General features: G+C 47.0%; 2 protein-coding genes across 8 annotated transcripts in view; both read left to right on the top strand.

Annotated features, from left to right (window-relative positions):
* NUP93 (nucleoporin 93) overlaps nucleotides 1-24,508 on the top strand; it is a 69,271-nt gene extending 44,763 nt beyond the window's left edge. For all 6 annotated transcript variants that reach the window (XM_048958178.1, XM_048958177.1, XM_048958179.1 and 3 more), the window contains 17 exons: nucleotides 4,953-5,027; nucleotides 7,248-7,337; nucleotides 8,666-8,805; nucleotides 10,738-10,870; nucleotides 11,811-11,968; nucleotides 13,615-13,780; nucleotides 14,543-14,636; nucleotides 15,559-15,750; nucleotides 15,997-16,123; nucleotides 16,221-16,293; nucleotides 16,517-16,561; nucleotides 17,538-17,654; nucleotides 18,621-18,739; nucleotides 20,175-20,292; nucleotides 20,650-20,733; nucleotides 21,773-21,901; nucleotides 24,280-24,508. In XM_048958178.1, the coding sequence (XP_048814135.1) occupies nucleotides 4,953-5,027; nucleotides 7,248-7,337; nucleotides 8,666-8,805; nucleotides 10,738-10,870; nucleotides 11,811-11,968; nucleotides 13,615-13,780; nucleotides 14,543-14,636; nucleotides 15,559-15,750; nucleotides 15,997-16,123; nucleotides 16,221-16,293; nucleotides 16,517-16,561; nucleotides 17,538-17,654; nucleotides 18,621-18,739; nucleotides 20,175-20,292; nucleotides 20,650-20,733; nucleotides 21,773-21,901; nucleotides 24,280-24,390 (1,971 nt within the window). In that variant the 3' untranslated portion in view covers nucleotides 24,391-24,508. The remainder of the gene's footprint in view (nucleotides 1-4,952; nucleotides 5,028-7,247; nucleotides 7,338-8,665; nucleotides 8,806-10,737; nucleotides 10,871-11,810; nucleotides 11,969-13,614; nucleotides 13,781-14,542; nucleotides 14,637-15,558; nucleotides 15,751-15,996; nucleotides 16,124-16,220; nucleotides 16,294-16,516; nucleotides 16,562-17,537; nucleotides 17,655-18,620; nucleotides 18,740-20,174; nucleotides 20,293-20,649; nucleotides 20,734-21,772; nucleotides 21,902-24,279) is intronic.
* A 127-nt stretch (nucleotides 24,509-24,635) lies between these two features.
* On the top strand, nucleotides 24,636-27,351 carry LOC125699075 (uncharacterized). Of its 2 annotated transcripts, XM_048958204.1 has the most exons (4): nucleotides 24,636-25,410; nucleotides 25,530-25,796; nucleotides 26,277-26,681; nucleotides 26,799-27,351. In XM_048958204.1, exons 1-4 carry the CDS (start codon nucleotides 25,318-25,320, stop codon nucleotides 26,934-26,936), a joined length of 903 nt encoding a protein of 300 aa, XP_048814161.1. In that variant the 5' UTR covers nucleotides 24,636-25,317; the 3' UTR covers nucleotides 26,937-27,351. The 2 variants fall into 2 exon arrangements, with proteins under 2 accessions (XP_048814161.1, XP_048814160.1); XM_048958203.1 differs by having other exon boundaries at nucleotides 26,277-27,351.
* Nucleotides 27,352-27,605: the final 254 nt, after the last annotated feature.

Genomic DNA, 27,605 nt, shown 5'->3' with positions numbered 1-27,605 from the left:
AGGAGTAACAAGGGGAGGCGTGTTGCTGCGCTTTCAGGCCAGGAGAGAGACACAGGTTTTTTATAGCCATCTTCCCCCCGCCCTTCCACTTTTTTTCAATAAGTTCTCCTTCGTTGGGGTGACTTACAGAGCTGCAAACTGCATTAATATAAAGTAAAAGCCCTTGGTGTTAATGGGCTACGACCTGTATAGGGATTTGGAAATAATTAAAGTTGTTAATGAAATGTCCCTTTCTGATTACTGTTCTTTCAAATATAGGTTAATCCTGGTTATTATATATCTCTTTATAGAAGCTATCTATCTTCTCCAGAATGTGTTTTACTGACACTTTACTGTGACTTCTCAGAGGGCTGTCTGCCATTCCAATATTAGCAATGTTGAATAATGCAGGCTGAATTAATCTCAAACTAGGAACAGCTTCCCTATTCTTTCAGGATGCGAGTCTGAAGCCTTGGCAGCTATTCTAACACCTTTTGATTCTGTGTGAGTTATTGGTGTGGGGTTTTCCTTTGTAAGCATGGATACTGGCTGCTAAGAGAAGCAATATAACAACCTGCTCCGCGAAGCCAAAAACCCCTTTTCTGATGTTTCAGTATCAAAATGGGGACTAACACGTGAGATGCCAAGTGCCAAATCGGTGGGAGGGAAGGAAACCCTCATAGTTTCCACGAATGAGTTTAAAGACTCAGTGTATGCTATCACTCAGTAATACTCCTCTTTCCCTTTCAAAGCACTCGTGGTATCGGTGTGTCATTTCAAGAGCATTTAAAATCCTTGATGCCTTCCAGTCTTAGACTCAAGAAGTCAAAGGTCTGAGAGGTTTGAAGTGCAGCTACTGTGTTAAAAGCCTGTTATGTAGCCTCCCCACAGCAGGTTGTTCTTCTAAAGCCTTGTTCCAGTCAAATAAGTTTTTTGTGTGTGTGACACAAACAGACGCAGCCGGTAGAATATAGTAGAGGTTTAATTGATGTCCTCTGGAGATGGAGAATCAACTGAAAAGGCACAGATCCAAGCGCAGCAGGGGGCCGGCCTGCCTGCAAGCCAATTCTCAAGCTTTGGGCGAGCTAATTTGGGCAGGGCGAAATACCAACACATTATTCATGGAAATAAGACCAATTAGCAGGCAAAGCTCGTGTTTTGAAGAAGCTAGCACAGGACTTGCCATTAGGACTTTCTGCTCCGCCTTGTCCTCCAGCCTGGCCCTGTTCCTGTATGGGAGAAACAGGATTAATAATGAGGTGCTTCTGGGGAAGAGGGGAGAACTCCTGGCTAAGCTGAGTGCTGCTCCTCACGCTCAGGCTCCCGGTGGCCCTGCACTGCATGTAGTGGCCAAGGTGTTTGGAGTGCTGACAAAATGTCTGCCGGCCTTCTGCTGAGGAATGTGCACATGCAGATGAGGGTGATGAATAATGCAGCTTTCTGTGCTGCAGCTGATGAAGGGCGGCTCCTTTGAAAAGCAGCATCGTTAGGCTAAATGAATTTAAAGATAAGAAGGTGACCGTAAGGCAGTCTAACTGCAGTTTTTGCGAATGGGTGATGTGGAATAAAGGCTATAGCTCTGAAGAATCTTTTGGAAAGACCTAAATTCAAGGCAGGGAGAAGCAAATGGGATTGACAGAAGCAGCACAAGCCGTGGAGGAAATGCCAGACTGTGGATACATGGAGAAGTGAGCATTTCTGCAGCCCTCTGTGCACTACCCACTTTGTCTTGTTTGCATTTGCTGTTCCAGTTCTGCTCAAGAGGCTGACCTAAAACACGATTCTTCAAGTATGCTTCTGGCTGCTCTTCTTGACACGGCTTTCATAATCTTTTCCTTCCTTGGGAACTCAATAAGCTCTGACTTGCTGCCAAAGGATGTTTTCCCCTTCCCCAGAACTCCTAACCTGTGGGGTTTGCTGCTTTAGACAGGGATTGCCAGCTGCAGAGAAAGCCCAAATACAAGTACGAGATGGAAAATACTTAAGAAATTAACTGGCCGTAGCCACAGGAAAGAAAAATGTAAGGAAAGCAAGGCAAGTTCTGATATTCCTGATTTTCCTTTCTGATGAAGGGCCAAGCTGGTAGTGGGCAATTAAGAGTTCACTTACAGTGTGTCAGTTCTCAGGTGGGGCGTATTGTTAGTAGGTGATGCTCAAAGCATAGCAGCTAGGGTAAAGCTACGACCGGAGGGGAAGAAAGGGAAACCAACAAAAGCAGAAAAGCCCAGAGCATTTGTTCTTTAGCTGCAGATGTGCGCTTGTGAATTCAGATCCTCACCTGAGGGTTGTAGCATATCAGTCACACAGCTCAGTACAGCAGGAGGGAAGGGATTCGGAGTCACCAAATAAACCCCAGCCTTTACATTTCTGATGTCAGAGCACTGGTTGAAAAGTGACACCGAGTCAAAACGGTTCCTTCTTCCCTTGCTTTAGGAGATGAAACCTCATCAGTATTTAATGACAACATCCATAATTTAGTGTTACTTTAAATAAGTCTGCAATTTGTCTCGCACAGCGTAGGAAAGGCTTGGAAGTATTTCTGCCATCACGTCTGTTTCCCAGGAAACCTGCTTTAACAGCCCAGCCTCTTTGTTCTGTAGAACAAAGAATGAGTCCTTTTTAGGTGGGTTTAAAGGAATTTGTGTCAGATGAGTTGGCACTGAGGTGCAAGTACTTCTGAGTACGGGTCCCATTAGAGGTGATTCTGAGGAATATTTTTAGTAGAAGTTTAGCTGCAAAAGGAAAGAGGGATTTATTTTTTTCTGAAGCATTTTGGTTATGCTGCCTAAGGTCTAAATGCATCTGGTTTTATTGTCTGATGGACGTCGTTTGCATTGTGCTGCCACTGAGAAATGAATGCAGTGATAAATGAAGTCTGGCAATTTAAAGGTTGTCCTGTTTCATCTCTGCCTTCACTTCCCTCTTTTCAGGGACAAAAATAAATTTTTTTTTTGTAGTCAACAGCGCAAAAGCACGAATCACAGATAGCACACATTTCTTACAATGTATGAACAGAGGTCATTGCTCTTACCTTAACGTATAAACACCCAACTAGCTTAGACCAGCTTTCACAGTCATGAGACTTCATTTGTCATTAAGTGTTAAATTGATAAAATTGGCCTCTTCAGAAATCTGGCCGTTTGCAGCAGCGTCTGCTCAGCAGTGTAAGGGCAGTGGCACCCAATAGAAAGAACCAGCAATCTCTCAGTGCTTCCCAAGTACATCACTGCACAGAGCAAGTTCATAGGTTTGTGTTATTTCTTTCAAAGCTGGGATATAGACCAGAAAGATGTCTTCTTTTGAAGCCTGTGCCTTCAGCTCATCCTGTTTGAAACAAGAAATTGTTAATGTCACGAGGCAGGCTCCCCTTTCTCACATCTTCTCCTGAAGTCTGGGCCAGCCAGGTCATAGAACCATAGAATGGGCTGGTTGAAAAGGACCACGATGCTCACCCAGTTCCAACCCCCTGCTGTGTGCAGGTTGCCAACCAGCATCCAGACTGGCCTTGAATGCCTGCAGGGATGGGGCAGCCACAGCCTCCTTGGGCAACCTGTTCCAGTGCCTCACCATGCTCTGACTGAAAAACATCCTCCTAATATCCAACCTAAACCTCCCTTGTCACAAGGAAGCACTGGTCCTCCTGAAATCCATGTCAGCCAGGTCTCTGGGGAGTCTTGGTCCTCCCTGTCACAGCATGACACCATAAGGCTGCAGACAATGGTTTTACTGCTGCGTTTGGTCATTATGCTGTTTCTTCGTATGGGAGGTGAGTCAGTTTTATTGAGCAGAGCTCTTCCAGGAAGCACTAGGACATGTCCTCAGGCAGTTCCTGGCAGTGATTGTGTCTGTGCTGAGGTTCTGAAGTCTCAGATTGCTGGCGTAAAGAAAGCAAAGCTGCAGTGCTGGCAGGATGCACTAAGGCAGCAGCTAGCCACAGCCAGCTTTGCTCTCAGCCCTGAACGCTGGCTTGTTTTTCCAAAAGCTTGTCTTTTCCTCTTCCTTTGCTCTAGCTATGTTAGCTGGCTTAATAATGAATGTGATACTATTGTACTAAGCTTGGCTTGCTTTTATCTTCAGACTGCCGTGGCTCTAGTGCCACCTGAGCAGCAATATTATATATATGATATTAAAGGAGTGTTCACCTCAAAAGGATCTGTCTTTAAAATGATAGTGCTTTATTTTTCAAAGCCTAGACTTGAAATACTGGATTAATTACATATGGAGGTGGCTGGAAACATCGGAGAGCACTGCATACATGAGAGTTTTCTTCCCTCCCTCTAGCAGTGAACATTTGTGTATAGTGGTGCTGTACTGAAAACGCACGTGTGACTTGTGGGCATGTTTGCAGGGATAGCTTGGTGTGGCGTTGGAATATTATGGCAGTATTGTCTTCTGAGTTTTAGGGACGAGGGCAGACTTTCCCTGCTCTGACTCTTGCCTGTTCCCCAACTCTGTAACTGAAGTATTTTGCTCCTGGAGTAAGCCCTATGGGAGCTCATTCGCAGTGAGTGACCAAACGTGACAGTAAGCAACCTTCCAGGAAGCAAAAACAAAGAACTGCAGTTATAGAATGCTAACGAGATACACTGATGTTCTTGTTCTAGAGAGCTAACGGTTGGTTTGTGCCCTAAGCAGGGTTCCTCTCAACTCAGAAAGTTGAAGTTATATTAGGAAGATAATAGTTGGTGTTGGGTAGCATTAGGAAGGCAACAGGCAATAACAGTATGCTTTCTACTCCACAGAAAGCTTCAAAACCTGCTACGTTGCCAGGAACATGGGTTGTTTGAGTTTTGTTTCCCTTTGCTTTCCTTGGGGGGGAAGATAAACGGTTCCATGCACTGCAGCAGCCTTATCCCTTCTGCACAACGCGCTCAGAAGGCTGGAAGGTGTGAGTGCAGACCGATGAGTTTGGCTGCGCTGGAGAAGGGGAGACAACCAGATGTGTAACAACCTTTCTGCTTGCTGTTCCACAGCCCAGCTATGTCGGTGAGTCGGGCCCTCCAGGCCGCAGCTCTCTGGACAGCGTGGAGATGGCATACGCACGTCAGGTGGGTGTGCTGGGGGAAGGGAAGGAAATGGCTGAGCACCGGGTGCCTAAATGGTACGGAAGGTACAGCGTGGGGGTGTCTGCCCGGGTCAGAGTGCAGTCAGGTTGTACAGCAGACTGGTCTGACGTTTTCGGGGATGTACTCATCTGTCCCCGACAGTATTTGTGTCCGGAGATCTGGAGCAAGGTATGTGACTGCAGAAGTCATTCTGGTTTGTATGGGAAATGGAAGCTTTTAACCTTTCAAAACGTGTTTCTTGGGGTTCCTGACAAAGTGTAATGTTATGTAAATGAAGAGTTCACATTCCCTTTCTTCTCATGTGTGGAAGATCAGCTTTCTGATGCCTGCGTTCAGGGGAATCACAGAATGGCCAGGGTTGGAAGGGACCTCAAGGATCATGAATCTCCAACCCCCCTGCCACGTGCAGGGCCACCAACCTCCACGTTTAATGCTAAACCAGGCTGCCCAGGGCCCATCCAACCTGGCCTTGAACACTTCCAGGGACAGGACAAACACTTCCAGGGACTGGGAAAACATGCTGAAGTCTTAATCCTGACAGTTGTCACATTGCATCCCCTTTTAACAGGAACACCAATGAGGGGCTGCAGAGCCTCAGCTGTGAGCTGATGTCTGGTGGCATTGGGCTCCTGCTGAGACTTACAAGGAAAGCTGATAAACCTTTACGTAACAGAGCTGTTACTTTTGTTAGTTGGGACAATCTGTTTACCAGAGCTGACAGAAACGAAATGAAAGAGAAGGACTTGATTTTTCAAATTGGAGTATGTAAAAGTGCACAGACAGCGCCTGATTTGCACACAATTACCATCATTGTGCGCCTTGGCTCGGGCTGTGCTGAGCCAGATAGCAGCTTGTGCATCTGTTTTACTGTCTGCATTCAGTTATGGCAGCCGTTTGAGGAAATGAATCACAAAATAAGGTGCACAGTACTGCTGATAAAGTGTATATTTGATTTAGTGGTTATTATTAGTGCATTAATTTGTTCCATCTCTACCGTAATCCTGCAGTAAGGGTCTTCATGTGGTATAATTACATCCATGCTTTCAGGCTGTCAGCATTGCTCCCGGATGCTTTGCAAATGTAGGAAGCTCAGCCCATGAGCAGTGCCAGCCCTGGGGTGGCCGTGGCGTCGCAGTCTCCCCCCTGTAGGTGTGCTGTATCGTTCCCAGCTGTGTGCAGGGTGCTGGTAGTGTGCCATGAAAGCGTGGCATCAGTGGTCGGGGTTCTGCCAGCAGTGCAATTCCAGCACTGCTGCGTGCCCACAGCAAGCCCCTTGGAGAAGCAGCGCCAGCCAAACTCTTCTTGGCCCCCTGCTTAAGTGCAAGAACATCTGGGCTTCAGAGCTGCTCCTGGATGGGGCTGCTGTAGGTTCCAGCAGGGAGCTGAGAGACCTAGGATTTCATTCTGTCAAACAGCTTAGCAGCAGCCAGGATGTGTGTTTTAATTGTGCTGAAATTTATCCTTCACGGACAGCTCAACCTGTATCGCAGGAACACAGTGAAAGCCATGTGTGTGATTTCACTGGTGCTGGGTTCTGTTCGCAGTCCTGAGCTCGGCATCTCGTTTGCATGCTGGAAACATTGAAGTATACTTAAAGTATGACAGCAGTACCTTTTCAGGATTGGGATTGGTTATTTCCAAAGGGAGCTGGAAGGTCTGAGAGTAGAATAAACAGTAGCAGAAGTAGCCAAATTAGACAGAGATTTACGTTACAAGGATGGAAGGGGGTAGAAGGATTTAGGAGCAAACTTGCTGTTCTTGTTTCCCCACTTTGCAGTTGCCTAAATACTTCTGCCATAAAACAGTAAAATTCTGTTTCTCTTATACCAGCAGGTAGGAGACTGTGGCAGAGGGGATTATTACTGCCATTTGCTTGTCAGATCTCTTCTGAATCTTTGTCCTCCAGCAATTAGCTGCAATTACTCTAATGTGGCATTCAGTGCAGCACTTTGCTGTGCAGAAACCCCACACAGGTGGGTTGCTACTGGCCTTCAGGCAGGCCTGGGGCTTCAGAGAGTGTGGAAGTCTGTGCAGTTGGCCCTTCCTCTTCTGCACGAACAAGCAGTGAAGGAGAGAGGGGGCAGAAGGAACTTGCTGGGGACACTCTTCTTGTAGCCTGGTTTAGATTCTGCTACTGTGTCTGAGGAGGGGGAAGGAGAGTAAGAGGTTTTGTTAAACTTGCTTATTTTCAATATGTTTCAGATTTATATTTATAATGAGAAGATAGTGAACAGACATCTGCAGCCTAACCTGGTGGACCTTTGTGCTGCTGTTGCAGAACTGGATGATAAGGTACTGCTGATAAGTTAATGTCAGGAAACGAGTTTAATCTGTTTTCAGCTGCAACAGCCTGCTGAAATTGGTGGAAAAGTACTGATACTGCCCCCCCTAAAAAAAAGTTGCACTGTTCCACAGCAAATAGAGCCAGGACTGCAATCTTCTCTAGCACAGCAGTGCCCACCTGTGACGAGCTTGGTCATGGTGAATATCTCAACAGAATGAGGAAGAGAAGAACTTGATTTCATTGTGGAGTCCTGTCGTGATTGACGAACTCTTGGGGGAGAGAAAGCTTTCCATTTTAAATGGATTCTCTGGAGTTCTGTTTTCGAAGTGTGGCCTCCTGCTGTCCTTTGAGTGCATACAACTGTAGGTGAAGGGTGTTCAATCAGCCGCTGCTAGAGCTGAAGCAGCTCCCACAGCAAAGTGTAAAGCCAGCCAAAGTCTGTAGGCTTGACTTTAAAGGAATGATCTGTCTGCTTTTCTTTTTCTTTCCTCATTCCTTTAATTGTGCTGCCTTGATCCACCCCATAAAACAAATGTGCAAACTTGGCTATCTTTGAGAAATGCTTGGAGGGCAGTACTGCAGGATGGCCGAGTCATGAAAGGACTTTGCAGACAGGGAGAGCAGAAAGCTGTGCGGAAGCTGAGTGGTGAATGTTTGGATCAGATCAGAATTACAGATGTGTATCCTTGCTTTGAGCAGCTCTGTTGCTTTGCTAGGGACACCAGGGCGAGTTTCAATATTCTTGCTGCTTTGAAGCTCTGAGATCAAACACCTGCCCCTGCTGAAGCTAACAGCGCTGTTACTCCGCAGCATTTTGCCGTTCCAGCAGGGATATTCTGGTCCTGTAGAGATTGATACGATCTCATCCTTATGAATGAGCAAACCTGGATGATTTTCAGCCTCTTTTTGTAACTGAGTCTCTGTCTAAGTCCTTTAGAAACTTCTCATCTCAGCTGATTGCACGGCTTTCCAATGGCAACCGGAACGATTATTTTTATGGATGCTGTGGTATTTTTTAGAGTGGGATATTTGAGCCAGAAATGGGGTGGAGTCTGAGTACCACATCCCCAGCCTAGTTTGGGAAACCACTGTTGGTACTGGGTGACTGCAGGTAAAGTATTTAGAGCCACCACCTGGCACAAGCATTATGCAGAGAAGTCTGTATTCTGCAGGACGGAGGGGCTTACCTGGCATCCGGTGTCTGCATCACGACTCTAAACTGACTGAGGTTACGGCCACCCTTTTTCCTTTGCTTAAGCATCCAAACACCGCGTAGCTCAAAGCAGGGCTGCTTCTTCACCTCTCTGCTAATTGCTGTGCATGGACTTGTCGACAGAACATCTCTGAGATGTGGGCCATGGTGAAACAAATGACCAGCGTTCGCCTGGTTTCTGCTAGCGACGTCCTGAACGTGCGGACCAACCTGGAGGTGCGCATGGAGTTTGTGAGGCAGGCGCTGCGCTACCTCGAGCAAAGGTGAGCTGAGTGCTTTGGACCACACAGCCTGATCAGTTTCCCCGTTAACGAGCCGCACTACTTGGTAACGCACACGGCTGTTTTAACAAGTCGCTTCGTGCTGTTCATAAGAGACGTCTGGTCTTTTTCCCTTCTAAGGGCCTTTGAGCAGCCGCTTGAGTATAAACTGTTTTAGTTAAAAACTGTTTTTAACAAGAAAGGCCTTGAATCCATTGGGAGCTTGTTTAGAAGACAAAAAGATCTTTTATTCTTCTTCTGTGTTGTCTTTAAATATTTTATATCTGCTACAGTGATACGTGAAGATTTTTCGCTTGTGGAAGGAGACCTATTTTCCCCTCTGCAAAAAAAAATCTGCTTTTCCACACTCCCTGTATGAATGCTGATTACCTGTTGGGAGCTAGCGCTGGCTGGAAAAGAGGACAGCACTGGGATGAAATCCAGTGCTGTGAGTCAGGTTCTGGTTGTGCCATTTCTACACTGAAGGCATTTTGTTTTGTTTTTTTGCAAAATTGCAGGAGGTTGAAGTTGAGACTCTTAGCAATGATTTTCAGACTCTGGAAAGTGGCTTACTGGCTATATCCACGAATGTTGTTGGGATCTAAGCTCCTTGACCAGGAAGCTGTTTGCAGAGTTGCAGGCTGTGGAGCAGGCAGAAAGGCTGTAGAGAGAGAGCCCAAGGCTGAATCCCCCGGCTGGCAGTAACAGCTGTTCCCTGTGTGTGTGCCCACAGTCCTGGACAGCACAGTCCCTCGTCGAAGAGCCGCCAACGTGATGTTAGCAGGATGGTTCAGAGGCGAACAGTAGCTGCAGTGTAGTGAGTGGGCATTTGTTACAGGTAGTTCTGCCGTCTGAACATGATATGGCACGCTGGAGAGAGACATGGGCACCTCCTGGCACAGCCCCTTTGCCCCTGTTGGCCCCCTCCCCGAGCCCACCTGGAGAAGAAATTGGGCCCCTCAAATTTGATCTTTTTTTTTTTAAACCCGTGTGCCTCGTAGCTTTGTATTTCCAAGTGGGAATTGGGTGATGTGCAAAGCAGACCCCTTATAGCGGGGTATTGGAAGCCTCTGCAGCCCCATGCATGCCATGCATAACTGCTCACAGCTGTTCTAGCAGCAGTTATTTTGAAGCAGGTGTGACGTTAAACCCTGAGGAGCTCAGCCTTAGTATGAGTTGTCAAGGTATGCTGATGCTTGCTCGTGTTCAGCGTAGCTTTTTTTAGCCTAACAATCTTGTGGTCTGCAGCTAGGAGCCAGAGTAGGAGCGTGCACCAGTCTGCCATGTGCAGCAGAGGAAAAAGAAATGGGCTTCAGCTGAACTGCTGCAACTTGCACGTGTATTCCTTCCGCACACAGGTGTTTGAGGCTCCTGCTTCTAAACATGGATATTTGTTAAATTGACCTGTGTTGACTAAAAGCTTTGACTTCTTCTAGGAGGTCTTCTCAAAGCTGCTTTTACCAGGCGTTTTCCTCTTAAATTCTCCCTCTCAGTGATTTCCTTCTGAGAAAACCACAGCCCTGATCCATGGCCCTTTGCATCTGTCCACAGAGTGGGGAGGAGGAGAAACACATCTGCAGTGTTTGTGTTCTTTTGTGACAGCACTGGGAGTTAAAGCAGTAGTTTGGAAAGGCTGTTGCCAGCAAAATAATTGAGTTCAATGTATTGCTACGAGAGTCTTATGAGAGGAACCTCATAATAAGGAGCTGAACTTGGAGCAGTCTGCCACAGACTCCAAATACGGTTTCTCTCGGGACAATTGAATACAAGCATCTTCCTTAATTGATGAGTTTTCGCCTCTCTTTCTTTTAACGATAATGCTTGAACATCAAGGTAGTTTGCTTCAAATTGCCAATTCTGGTGGGTCTGAAAGTTGCTGGGTGCTTTTATAGCAAGTGGATTTCAGTTGGTTCATATCTTCGTTTTGCTTTTCAGTTACAAAAATTACACCTTTGTGACAGTCTTTGGAAACCTGCACCAGGCTCAGCTGGGAGGAGTTCCAGGCACTTATCAACTGGTCCGCAGTTACTTGAACATCAAGCTGCCTGCACCTGTCCCTGGACTCCAGGTACATCCTCAGCTTCACTGACTGAGCTACAATCACAAATCTCTGTGCTCCAGCGCAGCCAGGTGCTGCCTCTGCTGGTCTTCTGTTGGAATGGCTCTTAAGGCAGCACACTCCCTTGCTAGAGTTTCCACTGGGAAAATGGAAGATGCACAAAATCAGTCGATCTGATCACAGTGAGATCAGAGCTAGTCCTGAAGTATGGGGGTGCTCAGTAATGTGAGAATTCTAGGTTCTAGGAATTGTGGTCACGTCTTGTATTCTTTCTGAAGAAGAATGAGCAGGTGTTAAACTACACTGTGATCTTTAAGAAAAGCAGAAACATACTCTCCTTGCTCTGCTTTTTCCTTTTTTTTTCCCCCAGCCGTTGCTGATGACAAAACACATAATGAAATAGCCTGAATTGTGACCCAAGCTTTCTATTTAGGTATCTGAATAAAATTGCATTCATCTTAACAGACTGGAAACAGCACAGGTACAAAGTCAAAGGGGCAAACAAGCAGGCTGGGTTAAGAGAGTAAAAGTTAAATGAAATAATACATTTGGAATGCTAGAAAGAACATAATTGAGTCTAGCTGTCCTTTGCTCATGTGCTGCTGTACACAATTAGTCTGGTACCTTCATCTCAGCACAGATGTTGTGAACACCTCAGTGCCCTGATCCAAATGCCCTTCCTGAGTGGGTATGGTATCTGAATGCTAGTTGTGGGATTGCCAGATTGCCTGGCAAACTGAAATCTAGGCAAGCAGAAGCAAATCCCATCCTTGGCTGCTGTGTGCACACAGCTATCACAGAGCTTAACCCCCCCGGTCTCTTATTTCCATACCTCAAGCAGTACTTTTACTAAAGTCGGTGTTTGGATGCAAGGACAAATCGTAAAGAAAAATAATTCAAGTATGCTGCTGTTGTTGTTATATGTAAATGATTTCTCTTGCATTTTCAGGATGGTGAGGTGGAAGGCCATCCCGTCTGGGCACTGATTTACTACTGCATGCGCTGCGGAGATCTGACTGCAGCCATGCATGTGGTGAAACGGGCACAGCACCAGCTGGGAGAGTTTAAAACCTGGTTTCAGGAGTACATGAACAGCAAAGAGAGAAGGTAAGTGGGAACCAGGCAAGATCTGTGAAGGGGAGAAATTGCTGTAGGAGTGGTGGAGTTGTCTGTGGCTTGGTAAAATATAGAAATTTCTGCAGGTGCTAGGTAGGAAATACAGACATTAGGCAGCTAGATTACATGTAAGAAGTTTATATTTTCTAATTTTTGTCTTTGAGTCTCAAAGTCTCCACTGAGAATTATTTGAAAATAATGCAAAGCATACGTTTCAGAAATAATAGTGTGCTGTGGCTTTGGTTCTTTTTGTTGTTTTTTTTACCATTGGATTTGCCTCGTTCGATAGGCCAGGATTAATCTGCTGTCATGAATCCCATGTCCCCTATTGCTTTTTTTTTAGTTGAATTTCCTTTAGGGAACACTTTGTTTTATACCTGGTATAAAGGTATATACCATATACCTTTATATAAGAACGCCACACAATAAAAGCAAGTAGCATTTGTTTCAGGTCTTCACCAGCATTCACTCACAAATCCTTCTTCTGCATTCCTTCTGAATCCTTCTTCTGTGCTTTTCTTGCAGCTTTTCCATTGCTTGGCAGAGTCCACTGGCCAAAATACTCATTTGGTTGCAGGCTGTTGAGTTAGTGCATCTTAGGATGTGCTCTGAACTCTGCTGTGGTGTTTTAGGTTATCTCGTTTATCTTCCCACTTGCAGAGCATTTCAAATAAACACACAGAACCGTTGTAGAACCATTTGAGTTGGAAGGGGCTTTTAAAGGTCATTTAGCCCTGCTGCCCTGCAATGGGTGTGATCTGTTGCTGAGCAGTGATGCCTCGTGGCACTTAAAGCCCATGTGTACCCAAGGGCAGTGACTGCTCTGCATTCAGGGGACGGCAGTGCTCTGAGGCACTGACTGAAGTGGGGTTTCCAGGTATGGAGATGTGGGCACAAACATACCGGTTTGTGCATCTCATAGCAGAACTGAGGGGGAAAAAAAAGGCATTCACTGACTAGACCTTGGTGTATAAATTAATCTGGTTCCTAGCGAGCGTCTGGGAGTGCTCACCATATGTCTGAGCAACCTCAGTGCAGGCAGTGTCGTTGTTTTCATCACAAACGCTTTCATAAGATGCACTGTAATTGATTTATTTTGTTTTTGTTACGGCTATGAAGATGTACTCTGCCTCCAGACTGACAGACATCATAGTCTAGAGAGCACTTTATTGATTCAATTCTGTAAGATCCTCCATGAGAGGATACAGAAAATAGCATGGCAAAGAACAATATGACGCTACTTAATGCTGAAGCCTCTCTCATAAAGGGCTGCCTGGCACAAGAGACTGCTCACTCGAGTGGTGTGTATTAACCCAAAGGGTTCCAAAGGCACTGTGCTCTCTGAAATCATGACATTGCACAGTGCCATGCAGTATCTCACCTACTACGATATAAGCACCCTCCAAAAGAGGTTGTCCTCTGACTTTTCCTGCAGCAGTGGGCAATTGAAGATGATCCTCGTAGTTTTAATTATACTTCTAAATTAACATGTGATTATAATAATGCAAGAAACATCTTCAGGTATGCCATTGCTGTGGATATGCACCACTGTATGTTGATTTCTGTTTCCTCATATGATGATGGGTTCATGTCTGTTCCTGAATCCCTGACATTTTTCCTTCATTTTTTTCCCTTAGGTTATCCATTGCCACAGAAAATAAGCTTCGTCTCCATTACAGACGGGCTCTGAGGAACAACACTGACCCATACAAGAGGGCTGTTTATTGCATCATTGGCCGCTGTGACATTACAGATAACCAGAGTGAAGTTGCTGACACGACAGAGGATTACCTTTGGCTGAAGGTGATGTGGGTGTTGGGCTCGTTTGGGTTTGTTTGCTTTAAGAACAAGTCTAAATGTGTTGCATCTCAGCTCTGCTGACCTCCCTGCCACTAGGGCCAGTGTTGTGCAGCAGCGCAGCCGTGCTTTGCAGCGATGCTCATGACTTGGCCTTGCAGATTGTGAAAGGCTGGGAAATGGGTTCCTGGGCTCCTCTTGCCCTCTGTCCTACTGGATGTGATTTTGGGGACACAGCTTTTGTGGCAGGGTCACGTTCTTTACTTCACACCAATCTTTGTCAGCTGTTTTTACTAGAAGTTTTAGCTTGCTACAACAAGAATGCTTTGGGCATTTTTCTTTCTGGCTCAAATGTTGGTGTCAGTTGACAGGAAGAAGTCACTTTCTCCAGCAGATGGTTTTTACAGCTTCAGATGCTTGATAAGTGCTGGTCAGCACCTGTCAAACAGGGGGAATAAAGTGGTATATTTAAGACTGGTCAAAAAATAAAGAGATTGTAATTATGTTTATCACCTTGTTGGTGTTCTGAGTCCCAGTAGTCAAGTTTGATGGCATATTCAGATGCAGAAGGATCATTGAGTCCTCTGCGTGTTTCTGCTGCCACTGCTTTGGAGGTCTTTGTTTTCTAGCAGTGGGTGAACCTGCCATGGTGAGCTGTAGTTTGTTAGTTGGTCAGATCTTAACACGGCTTCAGATGGAATGAATATCTTCTGAGCACATCCCTTGTGCAAAGGCAAGTTGAAACATCTGAGCTGTTTTTTTCTTTAGCTGAACCAGGTGTGTTTCGATGACGACGGTGCCAGCTCTTCACAAGACCGATTGACATTGTCACAGTTCCAGAAGCAGCTGCTGGAGGACTATGGTAAGAAGCCACAAAGGGAGCTGCTGCTGGGTTCTGCTTTGCTGAGGAGGGCACTTTGCAGTTGTTATTATGCAAAGCCTGGGCTCCACATAACACCTGTGGCAAGTCGTGGTGGATGAATTCCGTGTGTTCTCAGCAGTCCAGAGAGTGAATATTCACAGATGAACAATGCTAATGTTATTTGGACTATATCCATGATACATGATGGATTGTTTTATTTTGAGGTCTTTCTAGTGAGGCTTTTAGGTTTTGGAATACAGAATAGAAAAGGGCACCCTAATGAGGGCATGTATTTCTAAGGCTTTTCTCTTATACTCATTGTTTCCCTTAAATTATTGTTTGTAGTTTGCAGAGGGCCCAAGTCACCGTTCCTTACCTTTTTTTGAAAGTTCATCTGTGGCCCAGGAGAGTATTTGTTGTTCATCATCTTTCAGTTGATCAAAATTAGGTCAGTTAGGCCATCAAAGACACATGCAGAAAGTGATTCTCTACAGCTCTGTAGTTTGCAGCATGACTTGTGTCCAGATGCAACTGAGAAGAAAGTAAGCACAGTAAGCTAATACTGGCGAGTAAGAAAATGGCAGATCTCTAATGTTATTTGGAGATTTCACTTGGCATAGAAGTGGAGATGAGAGCTGTGGCTATTAGAGAATCTATTGCAGTATGAAAAAAACACAGGAAATTTTCTTAGTAACTGCTCTTTCCCTTCCTGAATATGCCTTTGTGGTGTGATCTGTCAGGGTGTACTTGCAGTCAGTTGCAGATAGGCTGTTGTGTGACTGGGATTCAGCTTTGCCTGGTGTGTTCATTTCTGTTGGCACTGAATCCTCGTGCGTCGCGACAAGAGGTGTTTGCTGTCGGTGATCTCTGAGAGCAAAGCCTTATTCACCAGCTCTGAGTGTGTATGTGTTTGTTTTCTCAGGTGAATCCCACTTTGCAGTGAACCAGCAGCCTTTCCTCTACTTCCAAGTATTGTTCTTGACAGCACAGTTTGAAGCTGCGATTGCTTTCCTGTTCCGGACGGAGCGCCTGCGTTGTCATGCTGTTCATGTTGCTTTGGTCCTGTTTGAGTTGAAATTGCTCCTGAAATCTTCTGGGCAGAGCGCACAGTTATGTAAGTGCTGCATGTTTCTGTTAAGGGAATGTTTTCTGAGTCCTGATGGTGCCACTGCAGCTCTATGTAACTGGCCAGACAGGCAGCGTTTAACAGCACAGCGTCCTACAAACTCTGTATTCACCAGAGCTCTGGACTGTGATTCTGACTAGTTTGAGAAGAAGCTCAAACTCCTCCTCAGTTTGAGAAGGAGCACGACATCTCCTGGCATTAGTTACTCCAGTGGCATTGCTTCTGACGTTGCAGTAAGCCATGAGGTTGGTGACCCCCCTGGCGTGAGGCGTCTGAACTTCGTGCGGCTTTTGATGCTCTACACCCGTAAATTCGAGTCCACGGATCCAAGAGAGGCTCTGCAGTACTTCTGCTTTCTCAGGTAGGAGCCCGTATGTCTCTCTAAATGTTTTACTGCATTGCTGCTGGCCTGGGAAGTCCTTGTAAACAGAGCCCTCCTCCTCCCTCTTCTTTTGTAGGAACGAGAAGGACAGCCAAGGAGAGAACATGTTCTTGCGCTGTGTTAGTGAATTAGTAATTGAAAGCAGAGAGGTATGTTTGTGCTCTCCTCCCAGTGGTAGTACGTATGAGATAATTAATTGAGTCTTTTTCTGCATTGCTTATGTACAAATTGTAATGTTGATATCAATCACTGTTTTCCATTCGCTGTTTTTCATCACTGCATTTGTACTCAGTAAATATGTTGTGAAATATGCTCAGTTCATCTCTCTGCTTTTGTCTCCCTTTTTCCTGCTTGACATCTACATGGATATAGTTTGATATGATTCTTGGGAAGCTGGAGAACGATGGCAGTCGGAAGGTGAGCTGATAATTGCTTTCATTCTAAAAACTACAAATTGCACGTTAATTCCAATGGAGCCCTGAGATTATCTAGCTTTTCTTTGTTCTTCATCAGCCCAAATGATTGCTGTGTTGGATAAATGCTGTATTTTCAAGTATCAGATCCTGCAGGATGCAGGTTGGGAAGCACGAGGTGTATCCCTGTGGCAGAGGCTGTGACTGTAGACACAGGACTCATTGGGTTGCTCCAGTGAAGTGCAGATTTCCTCTGTTGGTTTCAAAGCCGTGGCATTGCACCCCTGAGAGCAGGTTAACTCAGTGATCCCCACCAATTCTTCTTCACGTTCTTTGCAAGATAGTTTTTAGATTAATGATGAACCCTGTTAGTTTGAATGTAGTCAGCTTTTTAAAATGTGTTCTTGTATTCCTTTGGTATGAAACCAGACTCTAGCAGTTTTAGTTTTAAAGCAGAAGATTATATAAGCAAGAAGATACTTTTTTAACATCCCTAACTGCAGGAAAGTGCTTTCTAGGTATCCTTGCCTTTTCCTCTTTTTTATTCTCTTTATGTTTACTGTTTCCTTTAAAACTCTTGTGAGAGGCCTTTGCCAGTGTCCAGTCTAACTTGCCAGCTGTCAAGCCAGCACACACCCATGACATCCCTGGAGAGCCTGGCGTGTGACACGTGGAAATCATCCCTGTGTTCTTCTGCTCTGTAACACACACCATCAGCAAATGAAAATGGTTTTGGATTTGACCCATTGCCTGTGTCATTTTGGATGAATTAGGAGCTGCAGATGTATCGGTGCTGATTCCATTTTAGAGAAAGTCTCTCTCAAGAGCTCTTTGTATTTTTAACATGGCTCTTTTCTGTGTTCCCATGGAAATGCTCATCGTAATCCAACATGTAAAATATTCATTGCCTGGACTGAACGTTAAGGAATGTTAAGCATTCTGATTCCTCTTTCATTTTTTTTTTTGTCTCGTCTCTGTAGCCTGGAGTGATAGACAAGTTTAATAGTGACACAAAACCTATTATTAACAAAGTGGCTTCTGCAGCAGAAAATAAAGGATTGTTTGAAGAAGCAGCAAAACTATATGACCTTGCAAAGGTAAATATCTCCAGTGTGTTGCCTTAAATCAGTACCTGCTTCCCTGGGGTTTTTTAAGCGTATTCCTTGTGATCAGGTGGGATCTTAGTGATTTACTTTATTCCAGTAGATTGTTTCAGCAGTTTGGAGCAGAGGCTTTGGCTGCTTTCATTGAGTTAACCTGGATAGTTTGCTATCCATCTCGTTCTGATCTGAGACATCCCAAGCTCTTGATCAAAGTCAACTTCTGGGGTGATTGCCCCTTGTGTGATGTTATCCTGGCCAGTGATGTTGTTTACCTGGAGTGTGCTTTTCCAATGTAATTGATACTGAACTCTGAAATAGTCATAGAATGGCTTGGGTTGGAAGGGATCTCAAGGACCCCCCCTGCCACAGGCAGGGCCACCAACCTCCCCATTTCATAGCAGCCCAGGCTGCCCAGGGCCCCATCCAACCTGGCCTTGAACACCTCCAGGGATGGACGGGGCATCACAGCCTCTCTGGGCAGCTGTTCCAGCACCTCACCGCTCTCATAGTACAGAACTTCCCCCTGACATCCAACCTAAATCTTCCCTCCCTCAACTTCAAACCATTTCCCCTTGTCCTGCTGTTATCTGCCCTTTCACAGAGTTGCCTCCCCTCCTGTTTGTAGGCTTTCTTTAGGTACTGGAAGATTGCAGTGAAGTCACCCTACGGCTGGGCTTTACCATGAGTACTCATTTCCTTTTGAAACATATTTGAGGAAAGGGGGTTACAGCAGAGGCCATTGTCTTAGAGAAAAGTGAAATGCTGTGTGGTTCTTTTTTCAGCACTCTTTCACATGAGCTAACAGTATTATGCTGCTTACAGCTGAAGTGATGCTGACTGGGGGAGGGAGGCATCTCTGAGTTTGCACTGGGCGTCATTGGGTAAAACCTTCCTGCTTTTACTGTGACTTTGAAGTCTTGTCATGCTGCTTTCAATTGTGTATAACCTTTATGTCAACAGAACCCTGACAAAGTCCTGGAGCTGATGAACAAACTCCTCAGTCCCGTTGTGCCCCAGATCAGCACGCCCCAGTCCAACAAGGAGCGGCTGAAGAACATGGCCCATTCCATTGCTGAGAGGTAGGACATGGGGCAGGACCTGACCTGGGTCAGCTGACAGCTCCATCGGCTCAGCAGGTGTTAGCATCTGGTTCTGGTTCTGCTGCTGGACTGTTGCATCTGCAGCAATGTATTCAGGAATCGTAGAATCATAGGGTGGCTGAGGACCTTGGCAAGGGACCTTGAAAACCATTCAGTTCCAATTCTGTGCCATGAGTTAGGTGCCACCCACCAGGTCAGGCTGCTCGGGAGGCCGTCCAGCCTGATCTTGGAAGACAACAAAAAGGTCAGTGCTTGAAGTGCTGAAGCCAGAAAGGTTATTTCCAGTGGCACGCCAGGTAGATGTGGCAAGAAGCTTTTTCCTGTAGGTGGATCAGGAGATTTGCACGATTATCAGCTGGGAGTCTATTACCAGCAGCAGTCTATTAAGGAGCACCGAATAAAATGGGTTATGTTTCCACAAGCTGTAACTTGGGTCGTGCAGCGAGGTGCTTAAAAAAGAAAGAGGTGCAAAAGACCAAAAGGAATATCACTGCAGTGTCAGTGTGTTAATTGGGGCACATGCCTGAGAGATGGCAGCGCTCAAGATTCATTAGCAGCCACGAGGTAGGAATAATAAGCTGCTCTGAAAGGTAGAAATTGCAAAATAGCTCTGGGACTTGTTTAATCATCTTCTTTTGATGCCTCTTGTCACAGTGATTGCCGTGGACAATTCTGGTATTTTACTAGGGCAGAATCTGGGTACCTGGGAGAAATGTCTTGCTGCGTTTCCTGAAGTGTTCTGATGAATAAAAATAAACCAGGCAAGCTTGCAGTTCCCAGGCAGGGCAGGTGGATATGAGAGAAGGTATTGATTTCTGTCAGAGGCCCGTGCTTTGCTTTTTCTGACAGGTGACATTTGCCAGTCCCTCCTTCAGCTGCTCCTTCATTGAGGGAGGCTGGAAACAGAGAGATTGCTGCCACGTTGGCTTAGTGAGAGCCTCAACCCCAGCAGGCGTGAGGGAAAATCAAACCTGTGGTCTGAATTTGAGCTTTAAGTCACCTCCTGGCAAGTGTAAACTAGGGAGAGGACACAGCTTTCAATCCGTTCCTTAACTTCTTGCCTGGAGCACGCAGCTGTGCTGGGGAGCTGTTTGCTGTGTAACACTCTGTTAGACAGGCTTCTACTGCATTTGCCCCCAGTGCGTGTCGCAGTTTTCTGCATGAATATGAGAAGTGTAAGTGTTTAAAAGGAAGCAAAATTGGGATTGGATGGAAATTTAAGAGTGGATAAAATTATTGTTTAAGAAAAGACAAAAACTGTAAAATTCTGCCTCCCGGTTAAGGAAAGCGAAAGCTGCCCTTTGTTGGATGCCTTCTGTCCTTGTGCTTGATGTCTCTGCTTCCAAGAGTTGCCCATGCATGCTTCTGCATGCTGCCTCTTGGCTCAATAAAATTGTACGATAATTTCTTTCAGGTACAAAGCTCAGGGGATCAGTGCAAAGAAATCCATCGACTCCACGTTCTACCTTCTGCTAGACTTAATCACGTTTTTTGATGAGTATCACGCCGGTCACATTGACAGGGCCTTTGATGTAAGTTTAAAGAGTTCTGTTTGAAGTGCAGCCTTACTAACGCCCTTGAAAGCCCAGGATGTCTCACAACGTCACTTAAAATAAAAACTTGCATTTAATGAGTTCGAGGGTGCTGCAGTGCTGTGGGAATTTAGAAGTGTATTTCTTGTTGTTTACCGATCAGGGAGGTCTTTCTGGAGGTGTTTTGTAGTCCTTCTCCCGCTGAGCCAAGTGTGGAGATAAACCAATAAGTAACACTGAAATGATTCCTCTTGAATGGAATTGGCAGCGTTTCGTTAAGGCTTCACAAGGGTGCTTTAATGGTATATAGTGCACAGAGCATTGATTACCTGCCTGTTTGTGCTTCTCCTTTTGAAGATCATCGAGCGCCTGAAGCTTGTACCTCTTAGCCAGGATTGCGTGGAGGAGAGAGTTGCTGCCTTCAGGAATTTCAGTGATGAAGTAAGTAATGCCTCTTGTTTTTTAGCTCCCAGAACCCTTCTCCCTTGTTGAAGGTATCTTAAAACCTCATAATCTCATAATTCTTACTCTTGAAAGGGAAATAGGAGGGAATTATTTTGCATTCATGCAATAGACTCTTGGCTCGCAGCTCTTTTCTCGTAATGCTGCTCTTTGGAGCACTGCAATTCATGCTCAGAAATCTTATCTCCGCTTTGCAGAAGGAGCCTGCACATCTGACTTGTTCTGAACTTGCTGAGTTAGATTCACCTCTGTAGTACAGCACCTGGGTTCTGATGCTGAGGACTGCCTCTGCTCTCCAAATCTGATTTATTGTGCATCACGCTAAATTGAGAGGAGCTCTGCTACAAACTACTCTCATCTGGGAAATGAATTGGAGAGTGCCAGGCAAATCAGCAGCAGCCTAAGAGAGAGCAACTGTGCAAAGTAAAGGCTTGCTGTCAGCTCTTTTGGTTTGCTTGTGTGTAGCAATGAGTGCAGTACTGGTGACTGTGAGCAAGACGTGCTTTCTGGGAGGCTGCAGTCCTTTGGCTGTGCAGTGTGCTGCTGGAAACCTTGGGAATTCTCTTCTTAGGGCTGCTGATGGCACCATGGTGTATTTTCTTATCTCAACGTTACGTTTCCTTGATTATTTACCAGAAAACAAAGCCTTTCACCTGTACTGTTCTGAGTGCTCTTTTACCACCTGAGTGGGAGTCCATTGCTGCTTGTGGACTGTTTTTACTGGAAGGCAGCCCTTCTTTTAGACAACACTTGTTTATATGTGGGTCTTTGGGATGTTCTGCTGCTGCTTCAGGTTCCATATGCACTTTTGTTTCAAACTTGAAGGCGTAGCTGTTCTGCATGTGTGTCCCAGGGCCGTGCTGCTGCCAGGGGAAGCCATTCATACACAGCCGTTGCTGGGGCGGGTGTCAGTCGTAGCTCTCTGGGTTTCCTGATGTCAGTGAGCAAAGCTAACGATTCTGTCAACCTGCTTTTTTTTTTTTTGCAACACATCTTTTCTTTCTCCCCCTTTGTGCAGATCAGGCACAATCTATCTGAGGTACTGCTTGCAACCATGAATATTTTATTCACCCAGTACAAGCGGATGAAAGGCACGAGTCCTGCCACTCCTGCCAGGCCCCAGCGGGTGATAGAGGACAGAGATTCGGTAAGATAATATAAGACAATACGTAACCCTCACTGTCCAGCAAGTTTTCCCAATTCCTTTTTCCCTGTCTTTCAAAGGGTTGGGCTTTAACTGGGTGTCTCTGCCTGTCTTTGCTCTCAGACAGAGGGCCTTTTCAGTTACTCGCCCTGAGACAAGTCTCTTGTAACTTCACCTATGTAGAAGGAAGGGATATTGTTCTAAATGTCTTGAAAATGTGTTACAGTATACCCCCACCTCCTGGCCAGAAGAAATAAGCAGTCTTCAGTCACCTTCCTCGAGGACTCTCCAGTTGTTAGCAGATGTGAGCAGTGCTGTGTTTCTAGGATAGTTGGCATTGTTGCCTTAACAGCTGGACTACTGTCAAAAACCCAATTTCCACCTCTTTCATTTTGGCCTCTTCTTCATGCAAAAGTTATTTCTTGGGAAAGGCACTTCATTCCTCTGCTTGGCTGGCTTCCATAGAGACATGGGCAGACAGAACCAGACAGCTTTTGGGCACTGTGGTGCTTGGTCTGGCTGCCTGGTTTCAGTGCTGACCAAGGTGGGTTTGACTGAACTGCCACACTTGGTGCTGAAGCGTTTCCCCCACCTGCTGGTGGGAGGCACAAAAAGGGATCGTTCATAACATCTGATGGGATGCAGACAGGTTTGTCAGCGCTCTGTTAAGCAGAAGTGTGCTTGGTGTAGCTCTTATGGGCTCTGGTCTTGTAGTTCTTACCACCTTAGAGCTGCCACAGATGCTTGACAACCAAGGCTGAAGCACTCAACCCAGCTTACAGGTGAGGAAATAAATCTCAGCTCCTGCTTGATGATGAGACCAGGGCCTCATCCAGCTATATTCCAGGCTTGTCATCTGTGAAAGTGCCTTTCATCTGTACATTCCAATATGAATGAAAGTAGCATTTCTCAGTGCTGCTGATGGGAAACTCCCAGCCATGGGGCACGGGGGAGCAGAGGGCACAGGGTTCCCTCTTTGCTTAACTCAGAGGGACGCAGGCCAGCTGCCTCTGTGAATCATAGAGTCATAGAATGGTTGAAAAAGACCATAAAGATCATCTGGTTTCAACCCCCTGCTGTGTGCAGGGTCACCAGCCACCAGAGCAGGCTGCCCAGAGCCACATCCAGCCCGGCGTCCTGTGCTCAGAGCTGTGATTGTCCAGCCTGAAGGGAACACGGAAGATAGGGTAGGAAGTAAAGCACGTTCCCTTGGTTTCTTACCCTGTGTGGGAGCAAGGAGTCTAGGTTGGCCTGGTTCCCTTGCTTGGAAAACAGCTTGGGGGTTTTGGAGTGGGAAGAAATGAGGGCACTTCCAATGTGGAGAGAAATGGCATCTCCAGAGCCCCTCTGCGAAAACATTTCCTATTCCATCCCAAGGATGAAATGTGCTGTACTTAGAAACCATTGGGTTTGGAGTCAGAGCTGGGTTTGCATGCATTTTCTTTATTTCACAGAGAAATTGCCTAGGCTGTGTTTCGAGTCCTTTGATTATGTATATATTTACACACACACACTATTTGGCTTTGGGAATGAGAGGGCAAAGCCTTGTCTCTCTTGGCCTGATGCGTGTTGTCAGATCTCAGGTAGGGGTTGCAGCCAGCGCACGCTGCAGCGCTGGCACCCAGGGCGTGATGGCAGCACCATGTGCCCCACACCCTGACCCCACTGGGTGAGCAGCTCCCCAAGGGCATCGTCTGGGTGGCAGAATTAGGTCATGAAAGGAATGGAATTCGTTTATTTATAGTGATTTTAAATCACAAGTGACTTTCACATTCATTAACTAATTACAGCCAATAGAACACTGAGACCTCCAGGCCGCTCTTAACCTCTGCAAACCTCCATTCTTTCTTCCCCAAGTGCTGCTGCCTGCAACTCATCGTGGTGCTTTGATTTTTAAAAATAGATTGCCTCCAATATCATTGCCACCATAAAGGCAGAGAGAACTGTAATTCACGCTGCTCCTGAGCCCTGTCAGTCACAGTTAGAGGTTTTGCCTCTTAATCTTTAATTGGGAACCAGGCAACTTGCCGTGCTGTCTTCATCTGCCACTTGTTTCGATGTCCTCTGGAAGGCAGCAGGTTAGAGGTGACACGACCTCTGTGAGCAGAGGAAACAACAGCAGAGAAATGTTGGCCATCACTGAAACTAAAAGAGTGATTTCTCAGCAGCCTTGTGAATCAGGCAGTCCGTTTGTGTTAAGGTTGGTAACTTGGTCCTGTAACCTGTGCTGGGTGCTTTCAGCCCTTGGGCCACTTTGCAGCTCCAGATATTCGTCCTCCCTTAACCAGACAAATGAGTCAAAGAAAAAAGGATTCCTACCTCCCCTCCATTGGGCTGTGGCATTTGTAGGTATTGAACTTCTTTGTTTTTCTGTCTTGCAGCAACTGCGATCTCAAGCTCGTGCGCTGATCACATTTGCTGGAATGATCCCTTACAGAACATCTGGAGACACGAATGCAAGACTGGTGCAGATGGAGGTCCTTATGAACTAGCAGAGAAGCTTTGGCTCAGGGCTCAGCAGCCGGGCCTGTTGGTAGTGCATCTGGGGCTGGGACCAGAGCCCTTTTGTATTCTGTATTTTCGTTGATGGAAATAAATTTCTTTGATTTCTATTTGTTTTTTGATATTTTCATTTTTGCTGTTCTTTTGTGTTTTTATGTGTTTGTTCATTTAAAAAAAAAGAAATTGGTTTATCTTTAGAAAATCATTCTCAGAGAGTAAGTATGGAGAAAAGTCGGTTCTGCAGCCCCCTGCACTGCTGTCCTGCCCTCACTCCGTGTTGCTGGGATATGAGAGCGCGTGCACTTCTGGTCACAGAGCAGGCAACAAAGCAGGGGAGCCGATTCCAACCTTTGCACGCTGCATTACTGTGGGAGACAATTAATTATTTTATTTTTATTTTTTTTCAGTATGGCTGTAAGCGTAACCTGCGCTAGGGGATGTTTGACCAACTTCCTAACTACCTTTCTACCAAAACTATTGTGGCGTGAATTTAGATGAACTTTTGGATGGGAAGCAGAGAGCCAACTTGCCATCATCCCCCCAAGGACACGTATGAGCAGCTGGGGGCTGCTGGGGGCGCTGGGGGCTGCGTGTGGCACCGGGCATTTCTGCAGCACAGCGAAGGTTGAAGCAGCTTGGAGGACGGTGACGTGGGGAGCCCTGAAGCCAGACAGGCTCAGGAGTGCGTTGTGCAGTGTGTCCTTTCTCCTGGCAGGCTGTGTGTCCTCAGGCAGCCCCTGACCCGAGCGGAGGGGCAGCACTACTTGGCCCCTTCTGGAAAGGCTGCCGTTGTTCCCTGCTCTGCTGTGCTGCTCGCTGATGTGCTCATTTCCAGCCTTACACCTAATGACCTTTGAGGAAGGCTGTGATGCCAGTCCTGCTGGCCCTTCCAGGCTGAGCAGCTGCTGAAGCGTTCCATGCTTTGTTCTGAAGGCCAGGAAAGCCCCTCTGTGCTGTGCTGCCCCAGGAACCAGCCGCAGGGATCCAAAGGCCTGGGACCCTTGCTGCAGGTTAAGGCCCAGCACTGCTCTGTGCAAGACACAGGTGCCGAGGGGTGGGCAGGGGTGCTGAGGGCAATCGGAGTCTTTAGCTACTGACTGCCCTGTGCTTTCTTCTCATGTCTGTGCAGGTGGTGACTTGCAGCACCCCATCCTCCCATGCTCCAGCTCCACATCCCAGCCCAGCTGCAGACACCTGGCTCTCCTCCCCGCGCACTGAGCTCGCTGCTGACTGCCGTACGCTGCTTTGCTGCAGATGGCACCTCGTGTTCTTCCAGATGCCACTGTTTCTCCCTACCCCACGCCTTCCAGCTTTATGCTTAAGGACTTGTACTTCTGGAAAGAGCAGCCTGCTTCTGCTCCCTGCTGTGTCGGACCACCAGGCGTTCTGCTGCAGGGTCGGTAACCTCAGTGCCTTCCTGCCCTGACTTTGTTAGCGGGCAGCCTCCACCGTGGCTTTCTGTGGGTTTTGGGGATGTTAGAATTGATGCGTTGTTCAGAGCAGCCTATTGGAAGGCATTGCCACTGTCCATTCTGACGGGAGGAGTGCTTCCTTTCTTATGTCAGGCTTCGAGAGCAACCTCAATTTCCTACATGCAATTGCTGTGAGCAGAGTTTGCTCGTGCCCTCTCCCAAGCTGCTGTCATCCATGTCCCAGCGGGGGGCTGTGTGATGGCTGGGAACGCAGGCTGCTCTGCTCCTGGGGGCTCTCTTCACCCTGATGGTTCCGGCTCCTTTGGGCCCATTGGTGTGAGCTTGGCCACCTCACAGTGGGCAGTGCTGGTGGCTGCTGATTCCCAGCCCGTTATGATGAGGATGTGACTTTGCTCCCTTTGTGTAAGGTGAATTTAGGATTATTTGCTGATTTCCTTCTGCAGGAGCTGAATACACGCCAGCAAGCACACCACTGTCTGTCCCCAACAACCCCAGGCTTCAGCAAACCACAGCGCTTTGCCTGCAAGCCTTCAGCTGTCTGTGTGCTGCAATCTGCCCTTGTGGGATGGAGGTCAGATGGGGGGACAGGGTGCAGCAAGGTGGGAGCGGTGATAACCATCTCTCTTCTCTTTGCAGGTTCCTTCCCTGCAGGTGGGGGCTCGGTCCTGCCCTGCAGTGCTCAGTCCCAGTCCCACTCTGGGCAGCAGTGCCCAGTGTGCTGGGCTGCCTCTGAGGAGGGAAATGGGGTGGTTAAAGCTTCCCTGAGGGCTGCAGGGATCTCTGCTTTGACAGGCTTTAACAGAGTCTCCCTGTGGAGTACTGAGCTGTGCTCCACGGACCGGATGAAGGTTGGTTTGACACGTTTAATGGCCACGACGGGCACAGAGCATTCCTCATCTGCCTGCAGCCCCTGCGACGCCGCGGGACGGCCGGGTATTGTTGCTGCAGCTGGTGTTGTGAATCAGGCCGACGGCAAGCGCTTCCTACTATCCGGCTATTTCACTACACCAGGGTTGCATCATACCACTTCCTTCACCCGCCTCCTGGAGCCTCCGTGCCTCTCCTGGAGCATCTTGCTGCTGCGCCTGGCCTCTGATTCGTGAGAGGCTCTGATCTGTGCCGTCTGGGACAAGTTTGTGTTTTCTGATGGGATAATGAGGTTCTAAAATAAAGCTGTGGCTTCGAGGCATCAGTGTGGTGCTGTCTGTGTTGGTGGAAGCTGATGCCCGTGTGGCAGGAATGGGCGAGGTGGGACTGAGGACGGTGTCTGTGCGTGCGCACCGTGCGTGGGGAGCAGAGCGAGGCCCAGAGAGTAGGTTGAAATGTTTGTGCAAGTGCAAAGGGCCACCAGAGGCAGTGGCTGGACAACCCAAATTTTCCATTAACTCGCAAAGTGAGTGGGATGAATTTGCAATGGGCTGCAGCGTTGCCCTCCAATGTTGTTACCTGCCCTGTTAGCTGTCTTCCACGATGTTATCTGTTGCGCATTTAAGTGCATGTGTGACATTGAGCCCTGCACGAAAGCCACCCATCCCCCTTTTTGGGGTGGGGGTCTTTTCCACCCTGGGGCTTCCAGTTCCCCTCTCCTTTGGGTTCAGCTCCCGGCGCAGCTCAGCTCCTTCAGCAGTGATGCAGCTGTGGTTTGTGGGATCTGCTGGGCAGTGCCGCAGGGAAGGGGCAGAGGAGCAGAGCGCTGAGCTCACCTCCGGCCCCCACCTGGGAACATTCAGTTCCCACCCAGATTTGTTATGGAAAACCGCCGCATTTCTCTG

The sequence above is a fragment of the Lagopus muta genome, chromosome 12 (assembly GCF_023343835.1).
Source record: "Lagopus muta isolate bLagMut1 chromosome 12, bLagMut1 primary, whole genome shotgun sequence".
Lineage (NCBI taxonomy): Eukaryota > Metazoa > Chordata > Aves > Galliformes > Phasianidae > Lagopus > Lagopus muta.
The sequence above is the reverse complement of the archived record's forward strand: the minus strand, read 5'-3'. Positions and strand labels throughout refer to the sequence as shown.

Bases quoted from the DNA above. Each gene is read 5' to 3' on its own strand.
- LOC125699075 (XM_048958203.1), top strand. From the start codon at position 25,318: ATGCTTTGTTCTGAAGGCCAGGAAAGCCCCTCTGTGCTGTGCTGCCCC. The intron at 25,411-25,529 runs GTTAAGGCCCAG...ATGTCTGTGCAG, and splicing joins GCCTGGGACCCTTGCTGCAG to GTGGTGACTTGCAGCACCCC. The intron at 25,797-26,276 runs GTCGGTAACCTC...TTCCTTCTGCAG, and splicing joins ACCAGGCGTTCTGCTGCAGG to GAGCTGAATACACGCCAGCA.